Source organism: Malus sylvestris, chromosome 5 (genome assembly GCF_916048215.2).
Source record: "Malus sylvestris chromosome 5, drMalSylv7.2, whole genome shotgun sequence".
Taxonomy (NCBI): domain Eukaryota; kingdom Viridiplantae; phylum Streptophyta; class Magnoliopsida; order Rosales; family Rosaceae; genus Malus; species Malus sylvestris.
Genome location: NC_062264.1, coordinates 28,962,545 through 28,977,759, shown reverse-complemented (window position 1 = coordinate 28,977,759; position 15,215 = coordinate 28,962,545). Strand labels below are relative to the sequence as shown.

The 15,215-nt window shown below is 37.0% G+C and overlaps 1 protein-coding gene across 2 annotated transcripts; it reads left to right on the top strand.

Annotated features, from left to right (window-relative positions):
- Positions 1 to 9,833: 9,833 nt before the first annotated feature.
- Positions 9,834 to 12,237, top strand: LOC126623672 (U-box domain-containing protein 9-like). Of its 2 annotated transcripts, XM_050292627.1 has the most exons (3): positions 10,257 to 10,393; positions 10,600 to 10,651; positions 10,915 to 12,237. In XM_050292627.1, exon 3 carries the CDS (start codon positions 11,029 to 11,031, stop codon positions 11,998 to 12,000), a length of 972 nt encoding a protein of 323 aa, XP_050148584.1. In that variant the 5' UTR covers positions 10,257 to 10,393; positions 10,600 to 10,651; positions 10,915 to 11,028; the 3' UTR covers positions 12,001 to 12,237. The 2 variants fall into 2 exon arrangements, with proteins under 2 accessions (XP_050148583.1, XP_050148584.1); XM_050292626.1 differs by lacking the exon at positions 10,600 to 10,651 and having other exon boundaries at positions 9,834 to 10,393.
- Positions 12,238 to 15,215: the final 2,978 nt, after the last annotated feature.

Genomic DNA, 15,215 nt, shown 5'->3' with positions numbered 1-15,215 from the left:
ATATTCTGTCTTTGATCGGCTTAGGCGAAGACCTTTAGATTCCAACACTTCTCTCCAAAGGTTAAGCTTTGCATTTACCCCTTCCTGAGTTTCATCTATCAACACTATATCGTCTGCGAAAAGCATACACCAAGGAATATCATCTTGAATATGTCGTGTTAACTCATCCATTACCAACGCAAAAAGGTAAGGACTTAAGGATGAGCCTTGATGTAATCCTACAGTTATGGGAAAGCTTTCGGTTTGTCCTTCATGAGTTCTTACGGCAGTCTTTGCTCCTTCATACATATCCTTTATAGCTTGGATATATGCTACTCGTACTCCTTTCTTCTCTAAAATCCTCCAAAGAATGTCTCTTGGGACCCTATCATACGCTTTTTCCAAATCTATAAAGACCATGTGTAAATCCTTTTTCCCATCTCTATATCTTTCCATCAATCTTCGTAAGAGATAGATTGCCTCCATGGTTGAGCGCCCTGGCATGAACCCGAATTGGTTGTCCGAAACCCGTGTCTCTTGCCTCAATCTATGCTCAATGACTCTCTCCCAGAGCTTCATTGTATGACTCATTAGCTTAATACCCCTATAGTTCATGCAATTTTGTACGTCGCCCTTATTCTTGTAGATAGGCACCAAAGTGCTCATTCGCCACTCATTTGGCATCTTCTTCGTTTTCAAAATCCTATTGAAAAGGTCAGTGAGCCATGTTATACCTGTCTCTCCCAAAAGTTTCCACACTTCGATTGGTATATCGTCTGGGCCTATTGCTTTTTTATGCTTCATCTTCTTCAAAGCTACAACCACTTCTTCCTTCCGGATTCGACGATAAAAAGAGTAGTTTCTACACTCTTCTGAGTTACTCAACTCCCCTAAAGAAGCACTCATTTCATGTCCTTCATTGAAAAGATTATGAAAATAACCTCTCCATCTGTCTTTAACCGCGTTCTCTGTAGCAAGAACCTTTCCATCCTCATCCTTGATGCACCTCACTTAGTTTAGGTCCCTTGTCTTCTTTTCCCTTGCTCTAGATAGTTTATAGATATCCAACTCTCCTTCTTTGGTATCTAGTCGTTTATACATATCGTCGTAAGCCGCTAACTTAGCTTCTCTGACAGCTTTCTTCGCCTCTTGCTTCGCTTTTCTATACCTTTCACCATTTTCATCAGTCCTCTCCTTGTATAAGGCTTTACAACATTCCTTCTTAGCCTTCACCTTTGTTTGTACCTCCTCATTCCACCACCAAGATTCCTTTTGGTGTGGGGCAAAGCCCTTGGACTCTCCTAATACCTCTTTTGCTACTTTTCGGATACAACTAGCCATGGAATCCCACATTTGGCTAGCTTCCCCCTCTCTATCCCACACACATTGGGTGATTACCTTCTCTTTGAAAATGGCTTGTTTTTCTTCTTTTAGATTCCACCATCTAGTCCTTGGGCACTTCCAAGTCTTGTTCTTTTGTCTTACTCTTTTGATATGTACATCCATCACCAACAAGCGATGTTGATTAGCCACGCTCTCTCCTGGTATAACTTTGCAATCCTTACAAGTTATACGATCCCCTTTCCTCATTAGAAGAAAATCTATTTGTGTTTTTGACGACCCACTCTTGTAGGTGATCACATGTTCTTCTCTCTTCTTAAAGAAGGTGTTGGCTAAGAAGAGATCATATGCCATTGCAAAATCCAAGATAGCTTCCCCATCCTCGTTTCTCTCCCCAAAACCATGGCCACCATGAAAACCTCCATAGTTGCCTGTCTCCCTGCCCACATGTCCATTTAAATCTCCTCCTATAAATAACTTCTCCGTCTGAGCAATTCCTTGCACCAAGTCTCCAAGATCTTCCCAAAATTTCTCCTTCGAACTCGTATCCAACCCTACTTGAGGTGCGTACGCACTAATCACATTGATAAGTTCTTGTCCTATTACAATCTTGATTGCCATGATTCTATCTCCTACCCTCTTGACATCTACAACATCTTGTACCAAGGTCTTGTCCACGATGATGCCAACACCGTTTCTCGTTCTATTTGTGCCCGAATACCAAAGTTTAAACCCTGAGTTTTCTAGATCCTTTGCCTTACTACCAACCCATTTAGTTTCTTGTAGGCACATAATATTTATCCTTCTCCTCACCATAACTTCCACTACTTCCATAGATTTTCCCGTTAAGGTTCCTATATTCCACGTTCCTAAACGCATTTTGCTCTCTTGAACTCTACCCTTCTGTCCTAGCTTCTTCACCCTCCCCCGTCTAATAGGATCAAAGTACTTCTTTTGTGTGTCCCGGGTAAAGTTGATAGGAGCATATGCTCCCAAACAACTTTGAGTGGAGTCGTTCGAAAAGAAGTTTCTATGGCCCCCTTGCTCATTTAACACTGCATCCGGGTGCCGATGGAGATACAGCGACCCTTGCTCACTTATCACTGTGCTCAGGCCACACAGCGCGCCACTTACGGGTGACGCCCTAGCTTTAGCGCGATTTTGTTCTGGATTCATTTTCATAAGGATTCGACGTGATCATGGAGTGCCGGCTGTCGACTACCTGACGCCCTCCCCCTCCTCCTTTATCCGGGCTTGGGACCGGCCATGTAAGACATAGGCGGAGTTCATTTGTGCATAAGTATATAAAAGCAATATCATTTTCTAGTTTTCATGCGTTACAAGTTTTTTCGGATCGGAGTACAATTAGCTTTTGAGTTTGTTTCTTAACTAGGTTTGTATACATGATAATGACCTACTTTCTCCTTCAACTTCATGACATATGTACATGATTTATAATACGATTCGTTGGGACCAAGTATGCTAATGCAGTAACGTGTGTTTTAAATTGAAAATCAAAATCATATATACTTAGACACGTGTCTACGTCCAAAAATTGACTAGATTATATGTTAGGTGAACAATAGTTTTTAACTTACTTAATTAGTGGCAAGCAAATTGGATGGATTCGTGAATATAATATTTGATTGGCGATTTTGATGGATTCATGACTCATGAGTATAATATTTTGTTTGGTAATATACTAATATAAGGAAATACTCTAAATAACATCATTAGTGTAGCAAATGGTTTCATTATATTGATAATCACAATGTGTTGTTGATATATTATCTCATTATCCATAGCAATTAGCTAGTCTCATATAGTTACAACATATAAAGTAGAATATGTAGTCGATATTGTCCATTGCTACAATAAAAATACTAATTGAGAACATGGCGGGCATGTTTATTAAGAAGAAATATATAGAAATTTGAATCATTTTGTTATGGAGCTTTTGCTAAAAAAAATGAGTATGAGAATCATTTACTTAACTTTATTCATGTATTTACTAACACATAATATCATAAAAGTGTTAGTTCTTGTTAAAATCCGTTATCAAATGCCTGAATGTCAAAAATCATATGGACTCGTTCCTTCACCCTCGTATTTTTATTTGATAGCTTTTACAAACAATATAACACACGTTTAATTACCAAATCACATCATCTCATTCAATATGTGTTCCACCATCTCATATCACATCACATGTTAACCAAATGGCATCATTATATTCAATAATATTTTATAGAACAATTAAGACCATCCAACACGTTTGATACATAAATTTTACACGAGTGAACGGCGGGAATTAGGGATTGGCATGATTGCTTAGTTTGTGTTTTTGGCTTTGCGTTTATCCTCCATAAACAAAGTAATCGATGTTGGTCCATTTCATTTCTATTCTGCGTTATGAATCATGATGTGTGTGTAGGGTAAGGAAATGGAATAACACGTGTTGAACACCCTCATCACATCACACATGTCGTCCTTACTCCCTCCCACATGCAATGATGCAAATTCACTTAGCAGCCTTGGCCCCCTCCTTGCCCCCGACTAATTAAACAATGGAATAGCAAAAAAATAAAACTTAGAAAAAACTGTGTTAGGACATGAAGCATGCGATTAAAACTAGATACAACTGCAATATTAATAGAGCGGTATTATCAACATACTCATTTTTATTTCTCACATATTTTCTTAATTTTTGGTAGTCGAACAGAATCAATTGAAGAAAATCAATAGACAAAATTTAAGAATAGAGTGTCGGAAGTAAAAAGAGATGTGTGATTAGCACTACCCTATAAATACATTCGAATATCTGATATCCCCCGAACTGATCAATTTGCATATCATTAAAAATCACTTCTACATAGATACAATTTAATAAAGTACCAGTTTCAATTCCCTAACTTCTACCTACAACTTTCCAAATCTTTGATTGCGCTCAACTCAACATTTTGCATCCCCTTATGTTTTACTTGAATATTTGAAAGTGATCGACACTAAGTTTGAAGGAAGTATTTTCAAACGTATCATGTGCACAAAATGTGGTTGTGGTATTGAAAGATAGAGTATATAATAATAACCAATTGAAAGTAGAACTAAAAGAATGGGGCAATGGAGAATCCAAAAAGGAATGGCTAATGCAGAGAAGAAGTATTATAAATAGTAAAATGGTTTACCAAACTTAAAGTGATAAAATAGTAAAAAAAATTATAAATATTAATATTGCTTACAAATAGTAAAATGCTTTTAAATAGGCAAAATACATTAAAGAGAAAAAATTTCGTGAATCTAAATATTAAGAGATTTAACAATCGATTCTCGGATTCAAACTTTCTTCGTCTTCTTGTTTTAATTAGTGTAGCTTATATCATTGTAATATGGATTTAAAAAAAATAAAGATGTTTCCTTTTGTAATTATGTAAATTATAGCGTGGTATGAGACTAGTCTTCAATCTTAGCGTGTCTGTTCAAAAGTCTTCAACCAAAGTTGGACATTGGTTGCTGTTAAGAGACTACCAACATTGTGTTATACAGTGGATTAATTTCATTATAATACAAAAAATGTGATGAAATTTGATTTGATGAAATCATGCTTAATAAAGTATTGTGTATATTTTATTTATTTAGTGATACACGGGATGATGAAACACTGCATTCATTTCTTTGAATATTTTTGTAGGTGCATACATATTCTGGCTTGTTGCATGGTTGGTTGAGGAAATCAAATCAAATTCACCATAAATATTTATAAATCGAACCTAATCGCTTCCTCCAACTAAGCATATTGCCAACTAAGCTTATTGGCAAATAGCATTGGACCCATTACTCCAAAAAACAAAAAAACAAAAGAAGCATTGGACCCAAATTAAAATTCAGATGCCTTATATTTATTGCTTGGTCAGTGAGAAAACTGTGGAAGAATAAATACCATTTATTTATTTACAAGTCTTCCAAAATCTACCACCAAAAACCCAACAAAACCACAAAAAGTCTTCTAAAATGAACTCATTATTATTTGTGAGTTTTAAACCTAAGACTTATTAGTCACAAGTGAAGATAAATATCATTATATTTTAGTATTAAAGGGAACATAAGGCTTACCAATCACAAGTGAAGATAAATTTAACTATATTGTAATATCAAGTGACAAATCTTATAAATTTTAAGAAAATGATTTTTGGAATTTACGTTTTTCAAAGGTGCTCAAGTTTAATTTTCTAATGTTAAAGCATCTCGAAAAAAAATGTCCAAATCAGCACTAATAGTCATAAAAAGCAGTAACAATATTTTTTTAATCAAAAAATTAAATTTGATGTTGACACATCCCGACCCGGAATGTCCACTAGGACTCCAAATCGAGTTGTGCTGGCCGACACCTGGAAGGTGACGAAGCCATAAAGTGTGATGATGTGGAAAAATTGTGAATAAATTTAAACCTAAGAGTGCCTAAACACCAGAGTGTACTGGTGAGCGAGAATAAACCCACTACACGTGATGTTAGAGCATAAGTAAGTACAGAAGGGTGAATTGGGAATCATACCCTCGAAATGATCTTCAGTACTAAGAATCGCCACAAATCATCAACGATAAGAAATCTCAACTAATAAGACCTGGAGGGTGAAGACAAGACAAGGGTGAGTGGCCCAATAAGTAATATTTTAATATAAGCCATATAAAACATTATAATCCCTCTCTACAACACCTGTATAATTTCCAGAAAAATCATAATATACCACGACACAGCATCTCATCAATAATATTAAATAATCATGCGATTAATAACTCATGCTAGTACGCAAGTCGGAGTCACCTAGGGTGACTTGTACGACTTACCCATATCTCATCACATATACTAGTTCATCACATATTTCTTCACATAAGCTAGCTCATCACATATTCATCATATATGCTAGCTCATAACATATTCATCATATATGCTAGCTCATAACATATTCATCACATATGCTAACTCGTCACATATTCATTACATATACTAACTCGTAAGTCGAAGTCACCTATAGTGACTTGTACGACTTATCCATATCTCATCACATATCTCATCAATCATGGCTAGTATATAAGTCGGAGTCACTCATAGTGACCTGTACGACTGCACTCATATCTCATTAATCATTGCTAGCACATAAGTTGAAGTCACCTCTAGTGACCTATACGACTGTACTCATATCTCATTAATCATTCTTAGCACATAAGCCGGAGTCACGTCTAGTGACCTATACGACTGTACTCATATCTCATTAATCATTGCTAGCATATAAGCCGAAGTCACCTCTAGTGACTTATACGACTGTACTCATATCTTATTAATCATTGCTAGCACATAAGCCGGAATCACCTTTAGTGACCTATACGGCACTACGCCTGCACACGAGTCGGAACCACAGTAATGGTCTGTACGATAATACTAGATGTAAATGAATACACTCAAGTGCTACGATCACGTGAATAGTCACCTACAAGTCGGAACCACCTATAGTGGTTTGTACGACAAGCCTATACACCTACCTTGGATTCAAGGTGAGCGTATGGTGCGGGAGGTGAACATTACGTGAAGGATTGTGCCCTGGCCACGGGCAAAAGAACTAAAACCGGGGTGCATGTTTATGAGCTTTAAATGCATTTAATACGACATGTACAACTCATAAGCAACCTGTACGACAATGCCGGAGTTGCCTACTATTGCAACTTGTATGACAGTGTCGGAGTTGCTTAAAACATAAATGTAGTCATACCATAACCCCATCAATTCAACTAATACCGTATACTTACCTAAACTTACATGTGTGTCCTGCGTTCACCTTTGCACTTTAGAGCATTTACAATCATTATGTGCAAGGAATATACATATGGGTATACCAGGATGTAAGTCTAAACTTTAACCATATCATAATATTTCCAGATATATAAATATATAAACAAATGGTCTAGAATACATAAACTGTAATGCCCCATTCCCAAACTATTTACTTTTGAGAGTAATCATCAATGATAAGCCTAATTAAACACTAGTTAAATTAACTATCAATTAATTCCCTTTCCTTACTTCAATTTCTTGATTATTCACGCAATGATTTATGATCAACGTTTAACCACTAAAACATAGGGTCAAATCTTATAATCTTTCCACCAATGTCCCTCAAACTACTGAATTTCCCAAACTAGACTATTGTCTCGATTATTCGTTCTCATTTATTATATGGCTGCATCTAACGTCTCGTTAGACTGCCTACGTACCCTAAGCAGGGATCAAGCCATTCGTAGTTCACAATAATTATTTATGGTAATACGCATATGGATATATCATGATAAAATCTAAACTCAACCATCTCATAGTATTTTATAACATATAAATATATATATATATATATATATATATATATATCATGGCATAAATTTCTCAGTTTTATTTAAAAGCATTTATAGAATTATCAATCACGAAAAAATATGACAAGCAAGGAAAGATCCACTCACCTGGAGTCCGCGCTACAACTTCCTAGTACAAACATCGAGGCGTCACGAACGATCGGCGCCTTTGACCAATTATCAAACCATATCTCAGAATTCTCGTCGATACAATACATAACTTACATCGCACATAAGTCTACGTAATTCGGTCCAGAAGATCTACAAATCATATCTCTAATCCATAACTTCCAAGGATACACATTATGCTTCTAGAATAACATACTAAAGTTTCGGAACGATCCAACGGTCGAATCTCCACCAATTGCCAAAACCAAGTGGTGGTTAACATTTTATTTTATGAACTTACAAATTCAATTCGAGAAGATCCATACGTGGATTTCCAATCCGTAAGTTCCTATATTCCTCAAATATTATGAATAATAACCTATTAAAGTTTGATGACGATCTAACAGTCGAATCGTCGATTCATATAATGGCCTATTAACGTATCTTAGAGAATTTTTTTGGTTCTAATGATCAATCTACGTCATTCAATTCTCAAAACTGAAGTCAAGGCATCTAATTAGCCTAAGAATAACATCGACAGCCCTCTAGCCAAGTGTCGCCGCACCAGCCGCCAAAAGCTCCAATTTTGCTCAAATCTGCTGGAACCCTATATTTTGAGTGTATTCGATTCAACCTCCAAACTTGTTCCAACGCCTCCATCACTGCCTGGGCTTTATTCCTGGGTTTTAGGGGAGTGTTCTAGTGGTGGTAATTGGAGAAAAACATTTCACAATTGATGGATTTCGGCTAAGGATACCCGCAGCACCCATGGTGGTTTTCCACCAAATTTCAACTAAACTTTTCCTAATTTTGGGTAAAGAGAGTAGAGGAGAGGTTATGGAAGAGGTTGCAAATGATAAATGGTTATGTTTCGTCAGAAAAATGGTGGGAATTTGGTCGGAATTTCATCGGTTCAAAACGGGGTCAGGTGTGTGGTGCACAGGTCCGATTTGGGTGCTCCTCACCCCTCTTCTTTCTCTCCTTGTTCTTCCCCGTGATTGGCTAGACTCTCCTCCCTCTTCTCTTGGTTCGTTCCTCATCTCCTTCACAGATTGGGCAGCCAATGCCCTTTTGTTTTTCTTTCTTTTTCTTCCTTTCCGTCACCCACACACCCCCCCTCCACATACACACGTCCTTTTAATTAATATACAACAATAATATAATATAATTAGAATAGTTATTTCTTCAAAATACTTTTGATTCGTCACTCCAAATTCACTTATGCTTGCGCATACTCGTTTGTATCGTCGAGCACTTCAAGAATACGCTAAAAGAATATCTAATACGTCTCACAACACGTTGGTCAATGAAAGTCAAAACCTTCGCCTTTAGGGCATATTCGTAATTTCACATTTTAAAATTTATAAAATAATAAAATTTGGGACAGGTTGTCACAGATGTGGTATAACATAGATTGTTAGCCCAAAATTCACAGCAGCTTCAATCTTTTTAATTAATTACTAGCATATGGGCACACACAAAATGTGTGAGAAAGATTTTTATTTTTGTTTTTGAAATAGAATGAGAGAGGAAGAGAGTGATAGAGAATGGAGTGGGAAGTTTTTTTTTTTTTTTCTAATTAAAGATATGTTAGGATTACATGTAGGTGAGGCTTTGAAAAGAAACAACAAAATTTGGTTGTGTGAAATTACATTTCTGCCCCATATTTCTTATTCATGTTATGTTTTAATTAGAATGTTAAATTGGTAATTTCATAAGATTTTGGTTGACAATGAGTGTTTTATTAATTAGTAGAGATTAAAGACATTTTGCTTATTTATTATTGTTTTTATAAAAATGTTTATTATAATAATTTAATATAATAGAGTAATATTTTAATTTGATACATCGGATAAATAACAAAATTTTAAAAATTATCAAACTGCTACATAAACTATTAAATTTAAATTTATACTTAAAACTTGACGAAGGCAACATCATCTTATTCACTTTAGATTAAAGAGTTGAGATCAGATTATTTATAAGAAGGAACAAAAACTTCAAGTTCATAACTTTTAGAGAGGGAGGGAGAGGGAGGGAGAGTGGGATGCGTGTGGGTTGTGTGTCTGGTTTGGGCATTTGACTATTTGTGGCTTCCTTCAGTTTTTTTCCAGTTTCATACTCATTCTCCTGCTTTTTTACTGTGAATAGAAGAAAACAGAAGAACATAGACAACAATGGCATACACCACAATCCTCCTCTGCTGCTTCACCATTCCCAGTAACCAAAATTGCATCTGACCATTTCCAATCCAGCGGAATCAAAAACCCAACCAAAATCCACCCGAATGGCGAAGACGGGCGTTTTCGACTCTGATCCGACGGCGGTAGCCAAGGCGGCGGAGTTGAAGAAGGAGCTGCAGAGGCTGGTGAAAGCAATTGTCGACGACGAGGATTTCACCACCCAGACAATCGATCAGGCCAGAGACACACTCTCTGCTCTGAAAGAATTGAAGCTCAAGAAAAGATCGCTCTCTCTCAAGCTCAAGGATGTTCTCTCCTGCCCCGAAGAGTTCCGGTGCCCTCTTTCGAAAGAGCTGATGAGAGACCCTGTGATTGTCTCCACAGGCGAGGTTGGCTTCGATTTTTGAGAATTGGGTTTTTTTAGTTTGCTCTGTTTTTCTTGTTTTTTTTTTTTATTATTTCAATTTTGAAGCTTTTTGACAGTGCTTTGAACTTCTGCAATTTTGGCTTCATCCTCTGTCTTTTGGGGCTGAGAAAATGTCGGCAAGGAAAAGAAAAGAATTTTTTATTTTGTTTTTCCTTTTCACTTTCTCAGCAACCAAACACGGAGCTCTGAGGATTTATTTTGTGTGGCACGTAAAAGGAAGGTGATTTATTGTCTTCTTCCTTAGGTTACTGTTTGTGGTAATTTTAATTTTCTGTATGTGTCTGTACTGATTCAGAAACTTGAATTTATAGCAGTAATTGCTTGATTGGATGGAGTTTTGAGATTTGTTATAAATGTTGACAATATTCTGCTAATTTTCTGCCAACTTTTATAATATCAATTGGACACTATTTTGTAATTCATGATTGAAGTTGCTCGATGGCTTCTTAATTAGATCGGATTTTTCACTCTTTGTATTGGCAGACATATGATAGGGCATTCATCGAAAAAGGACTGAAAGCGGGTAACAGGATATGCCCTCGAACGCAACAAGTGCTCACACACACTGTCCTTACTCCGAATCACTTGGTTCGTGAAATGATATCGCAATGGTGTAAGAATCGAGGGATTGAATTGTCGGATCCCGTTCTCCATGTCAATGAGGATGGTATAACAGAATCTGATCGAGACCATTTTCTCTCTTTGCTTCGGAAGATGTCTTCGACATTCCCTGAGCAGAAAGAAGCTGCGAAGGAGCTTCGGATGTTGACAAAGAGGATGCCTTCTTTCCGGGCGCTTTTTAGCGAGTCTATACATGCCATTCCTCAATTGCTCAGTCCTCTATCTGAAGGCAAGTTTGAAGATGGTATTGATCCGGAACTCCAAGAAGATATTATCACAACGCTATTGAATTTGTCAATCCACGACAACAACAAGAAGCTTGTCGCTGAAACTTTAATGGTAATTCCTTTACTTATGGAAGCATTGCAATCGGGGACTATTCAAACAAGGAGCAATGCAGCTGCAGCTCTTTTCACTTTGTCAGCTCTTGATTCCAACAAGGCACTTATTGGAAAATCAGGCGCCCTAAAGCCACTCATTGCCCTCCTAGAGGAGGGACATCCATTAGCTATGAAAGATGTCGCCTCTGCAATTTTCAATCTATGCATTACTCATGAGAACAAGGCAAGAGCTGTGAGAGACGGGGCAGTGAGGACGATTCTGAAAAAGATAGCGAATGGTATGCATGTTGATGAGTTGTTGGCCATCCTTGCAATGATCTCAAGCCATCCTAAGGCTGTGGAGGAAATGGGAGAGCTTGGAGGTGTTTCTTGCTTGCTCGGTGTTATCAGGGAGACCAATTGCTCACGCAACAAGGAGAATTGCATTGCAGTCCTTCACACAATCTGTTTGAATGACCGAACCAAGTGGAAGGAAATTAGGGAAGAAGAGAACGCTTATGGAACGATATCTGAGCTTGCAAATAATGGAACTTCAAGGGCTAAGAGGAAAGCTAGTGGCATTCTTGATAGACTGAACAGAGCTGTAAATCTCACACATACTGCATGATGGTGAATCCTCGTTTTCCACCATATTTGTAAATTCTTCACCCATTTCCAGAGCTCTGGTTGTTACTTGTTAGTGGTGTACTACTCAAGCAACTCCAAGCATCATGTGTTCATTCTCAATCACCGTTTTGTATGTTCTCGTTTTATCTTCCAGAGTTTCGATTTCAAGTTCAAGAGCTAGCCATGAAGAAGAAAAATCAAGCTTTATATATCTTATACATAAAAATTCTTTGTTTTATTTTGTTGAATGGTTCTAGCAGATGGTTCTCAAAAAATGCTACTTGGTATTTTTGCATTGCACAACAATGCAGGAGAGAAGTGGCCTGCACAAGAGAAAAACTAGGGTGTAATCACGGATATATCTCCATCTCTTGATCTGACTCACATCATCTCTCTATGTAACTCATCACGTGATAAGGGATATATATATATATATATATATATATATTCCCGGTTACATGTAATAATGCCAACCTGCACAGAACCCTTGTTTCTTAACTACACAAAAACCAAAACCATGAACGTTTGACAATTTACAAACCCAATAATCCAAGTCCATAATCAACAGCTATTGCCGATGGATTGTTTCACTACAAACCAAAACCAATGAGCTCCTTTACTCACTTTTGACCTTGAAATAAAGCAGAAAACAAATACCAATAACGAATGAATGGCTGCAGACAGTCTTGTTTTGATGATCAAAAGAACTGAAAATGCATAAACGAGAAGAATGTGACCATATTGAATGGGTGCCGTGGCAACTGTACAACTAGGGTTGTGGTCCATGGAAGATGCCTCTCTTTTTTTGAAAGTATTCATTGGAGGAGAATGCACAGCGGTTCTGTAGTATCAAACAAAAAGGAAACTCGTTACAGAAATACGTCATTTTTTGTTTTTGCAAATTACAGTTCAACGTATGTGTAAATAATTTGAAAAAACACAAAAAATAAAAACTATGCAAACATAACAAACTATGTTCGGCGTGGATGTAGGAACACTTATTTAAGGTTTCGCTTCAAAATACTAATTAACTTTTGATTTTGGCAAACATATACAATTGTGCATATAAACGCACCTTATCTTGTGCTACAACATTTTCATATCTAGATATCTCCTCTTGACCTCCCTCCATCGTTCATTTTCATCTTTCGTGAGATTCTTTTGCTTTTGATTCTTCCTTTGCACTTACTCTTTCCCAGTCAAAGTCATGGGGACTCTTATTCTTTGTCCCATGTTTTTTTAGAAGTTTAGTGGAAAAAGATTAGGCGAGATTAGCTCTTGGGCAATAGTCGCATGCGAGGCATCTATTCTATCCTCTTCCGTAGGGGTGAGGACCAGTACACCTAGAGAACCCCCCGTCTGTCCCTCCTCCACCATTTTATTAATAAATATGAAGGAAAGAAAAATGAAAAATACAAGAGGGGGGACTATGCCAAAACCTGCAATGGCCAAATGATCAATGAAACCAACAATAAGGGCAAAATGAAATGTCACGAGCATGGGCAGATGCAACAAAATTTGGAACCGAGGACCACCAGCGATAAGCGTAACTATCTACCCCAAATGAAGCTAAAGAATCAACAACTTGATTTCCTTCTCGATAAATATTTGTACATATAAACCGCATTTGACAAAATTGCCAAAGACAATTTTTCCAATCCATCATAAGAAATCAAGAGACCGCATTAAAAGCCTTGAAAATAATGAATAACCAACATAAAATATATTTCAATCCATATATGCTTCCAATTTTTGTCCGATTTATAATGATGAAGAACAAAAGCTGTTTTTAGCTTTATATAGTGCAAACCCTACTTTTTTTATATGTAGGCTTTAGCTTTGTGTAGCTATGTGTACATAGTGAAAAGAAATTGATCAGGAAATAATTTTCCCTGGGGCCCCAAGAGTCGTGGCTTATACTCAGTGAAGGCCACATGTGTGTTGAAAATGTCATTTACGGGAGAAATTCTAACGTATTAGATCACGGCTCACCATGTATTGTGGCCGCACACAAGAACCTCTTTTTATGGATCATTGTTCTAAAAACCTGCTTTGCTTAGGCTCCGTCTAGGCGCTAGGCGGTTGTTCACCGCCCCGATTAATCTATAGTTGTTTGAAAATTAAGAAAGGGTGTGAAAACTTGCTTAGGCACCCACCCTGACCGCCAAGATGTCTGCCTAGCCCGTCCAAACCAGCCTAGCTTGTGACTTTCTTACCCAGAAAATAGATAACTTTTATTTACGTTTTATTTTTTTTAATAAATTGTAGGATACTTGCTGAATACACATTATATGCTTGTTCTCTGTATTTTCATTATGTTCTAATACTTTATAATCTATGTCATTCTATTTTGCAATTTATGTATGCTTTATGTATAAGTAAAGACTTATTTATACGATATATAAATTTACTTAAATCCGCCTAAGCGCTAAGCCCCAGCTCGCCGCCCTACTAGTGTCTAGCGTCTTTTAAAACCTTGTTATATATGGACACTTGTTGTACATATAAAAAGTTCATCTTGAGCAAATGACAGGTCTTTTGACAAGAGAAGTGTTATTACAATGAGATGTCTATTTGTCCCTTTAAACTTGTAGTTAATCAAGGAGAGAAGCATCAAATTACTTACCAAGATCTTAAATTGTTCTAATTTGTGGGAGGAGAATTCGAGCGTGGAGTGCAAAAGAACGAGCAAACTTCCTTTATATCGACTCCGACTCTAACACCTCCAAATCCAATGCATGTTGAAAAGGTAACTATGAATCTGATTGATCACGTTTGATAAGGTGTTATTTCACCCTCATACCAAAATATAAGCAAATAAGGATAAAGAGTCTTGTATGTCTCTGAATAATTGAGGTTTGGTCTATTCAAGCCAACCCTACAAAACATGGGATGGAAATCAAGGAATAACTCAAATGTGGGGGAGAAATTAGAGAGGATCTGTTTATCCAAACGAGAAGTATGTGGTGGACTCAAGGAATACTGTACTCTTTCACCACCCACAAATTAAGATGAGAAAATTAATAACGATGCTCAAAAAAGCAAGAGACTCGTTGTACCTTGTAATATTAATGCCGCATTTTTTTTTGCTTGCAGAGCTTGGGGTGTTGTATTGTTACCTCGCCAAATAGTTCCTTCAACATATCAAATGACAGAATGCATTTATTTTGCGATTTGTACAATATACTTTGTAAGATGAGTACGTACTTGTCACAA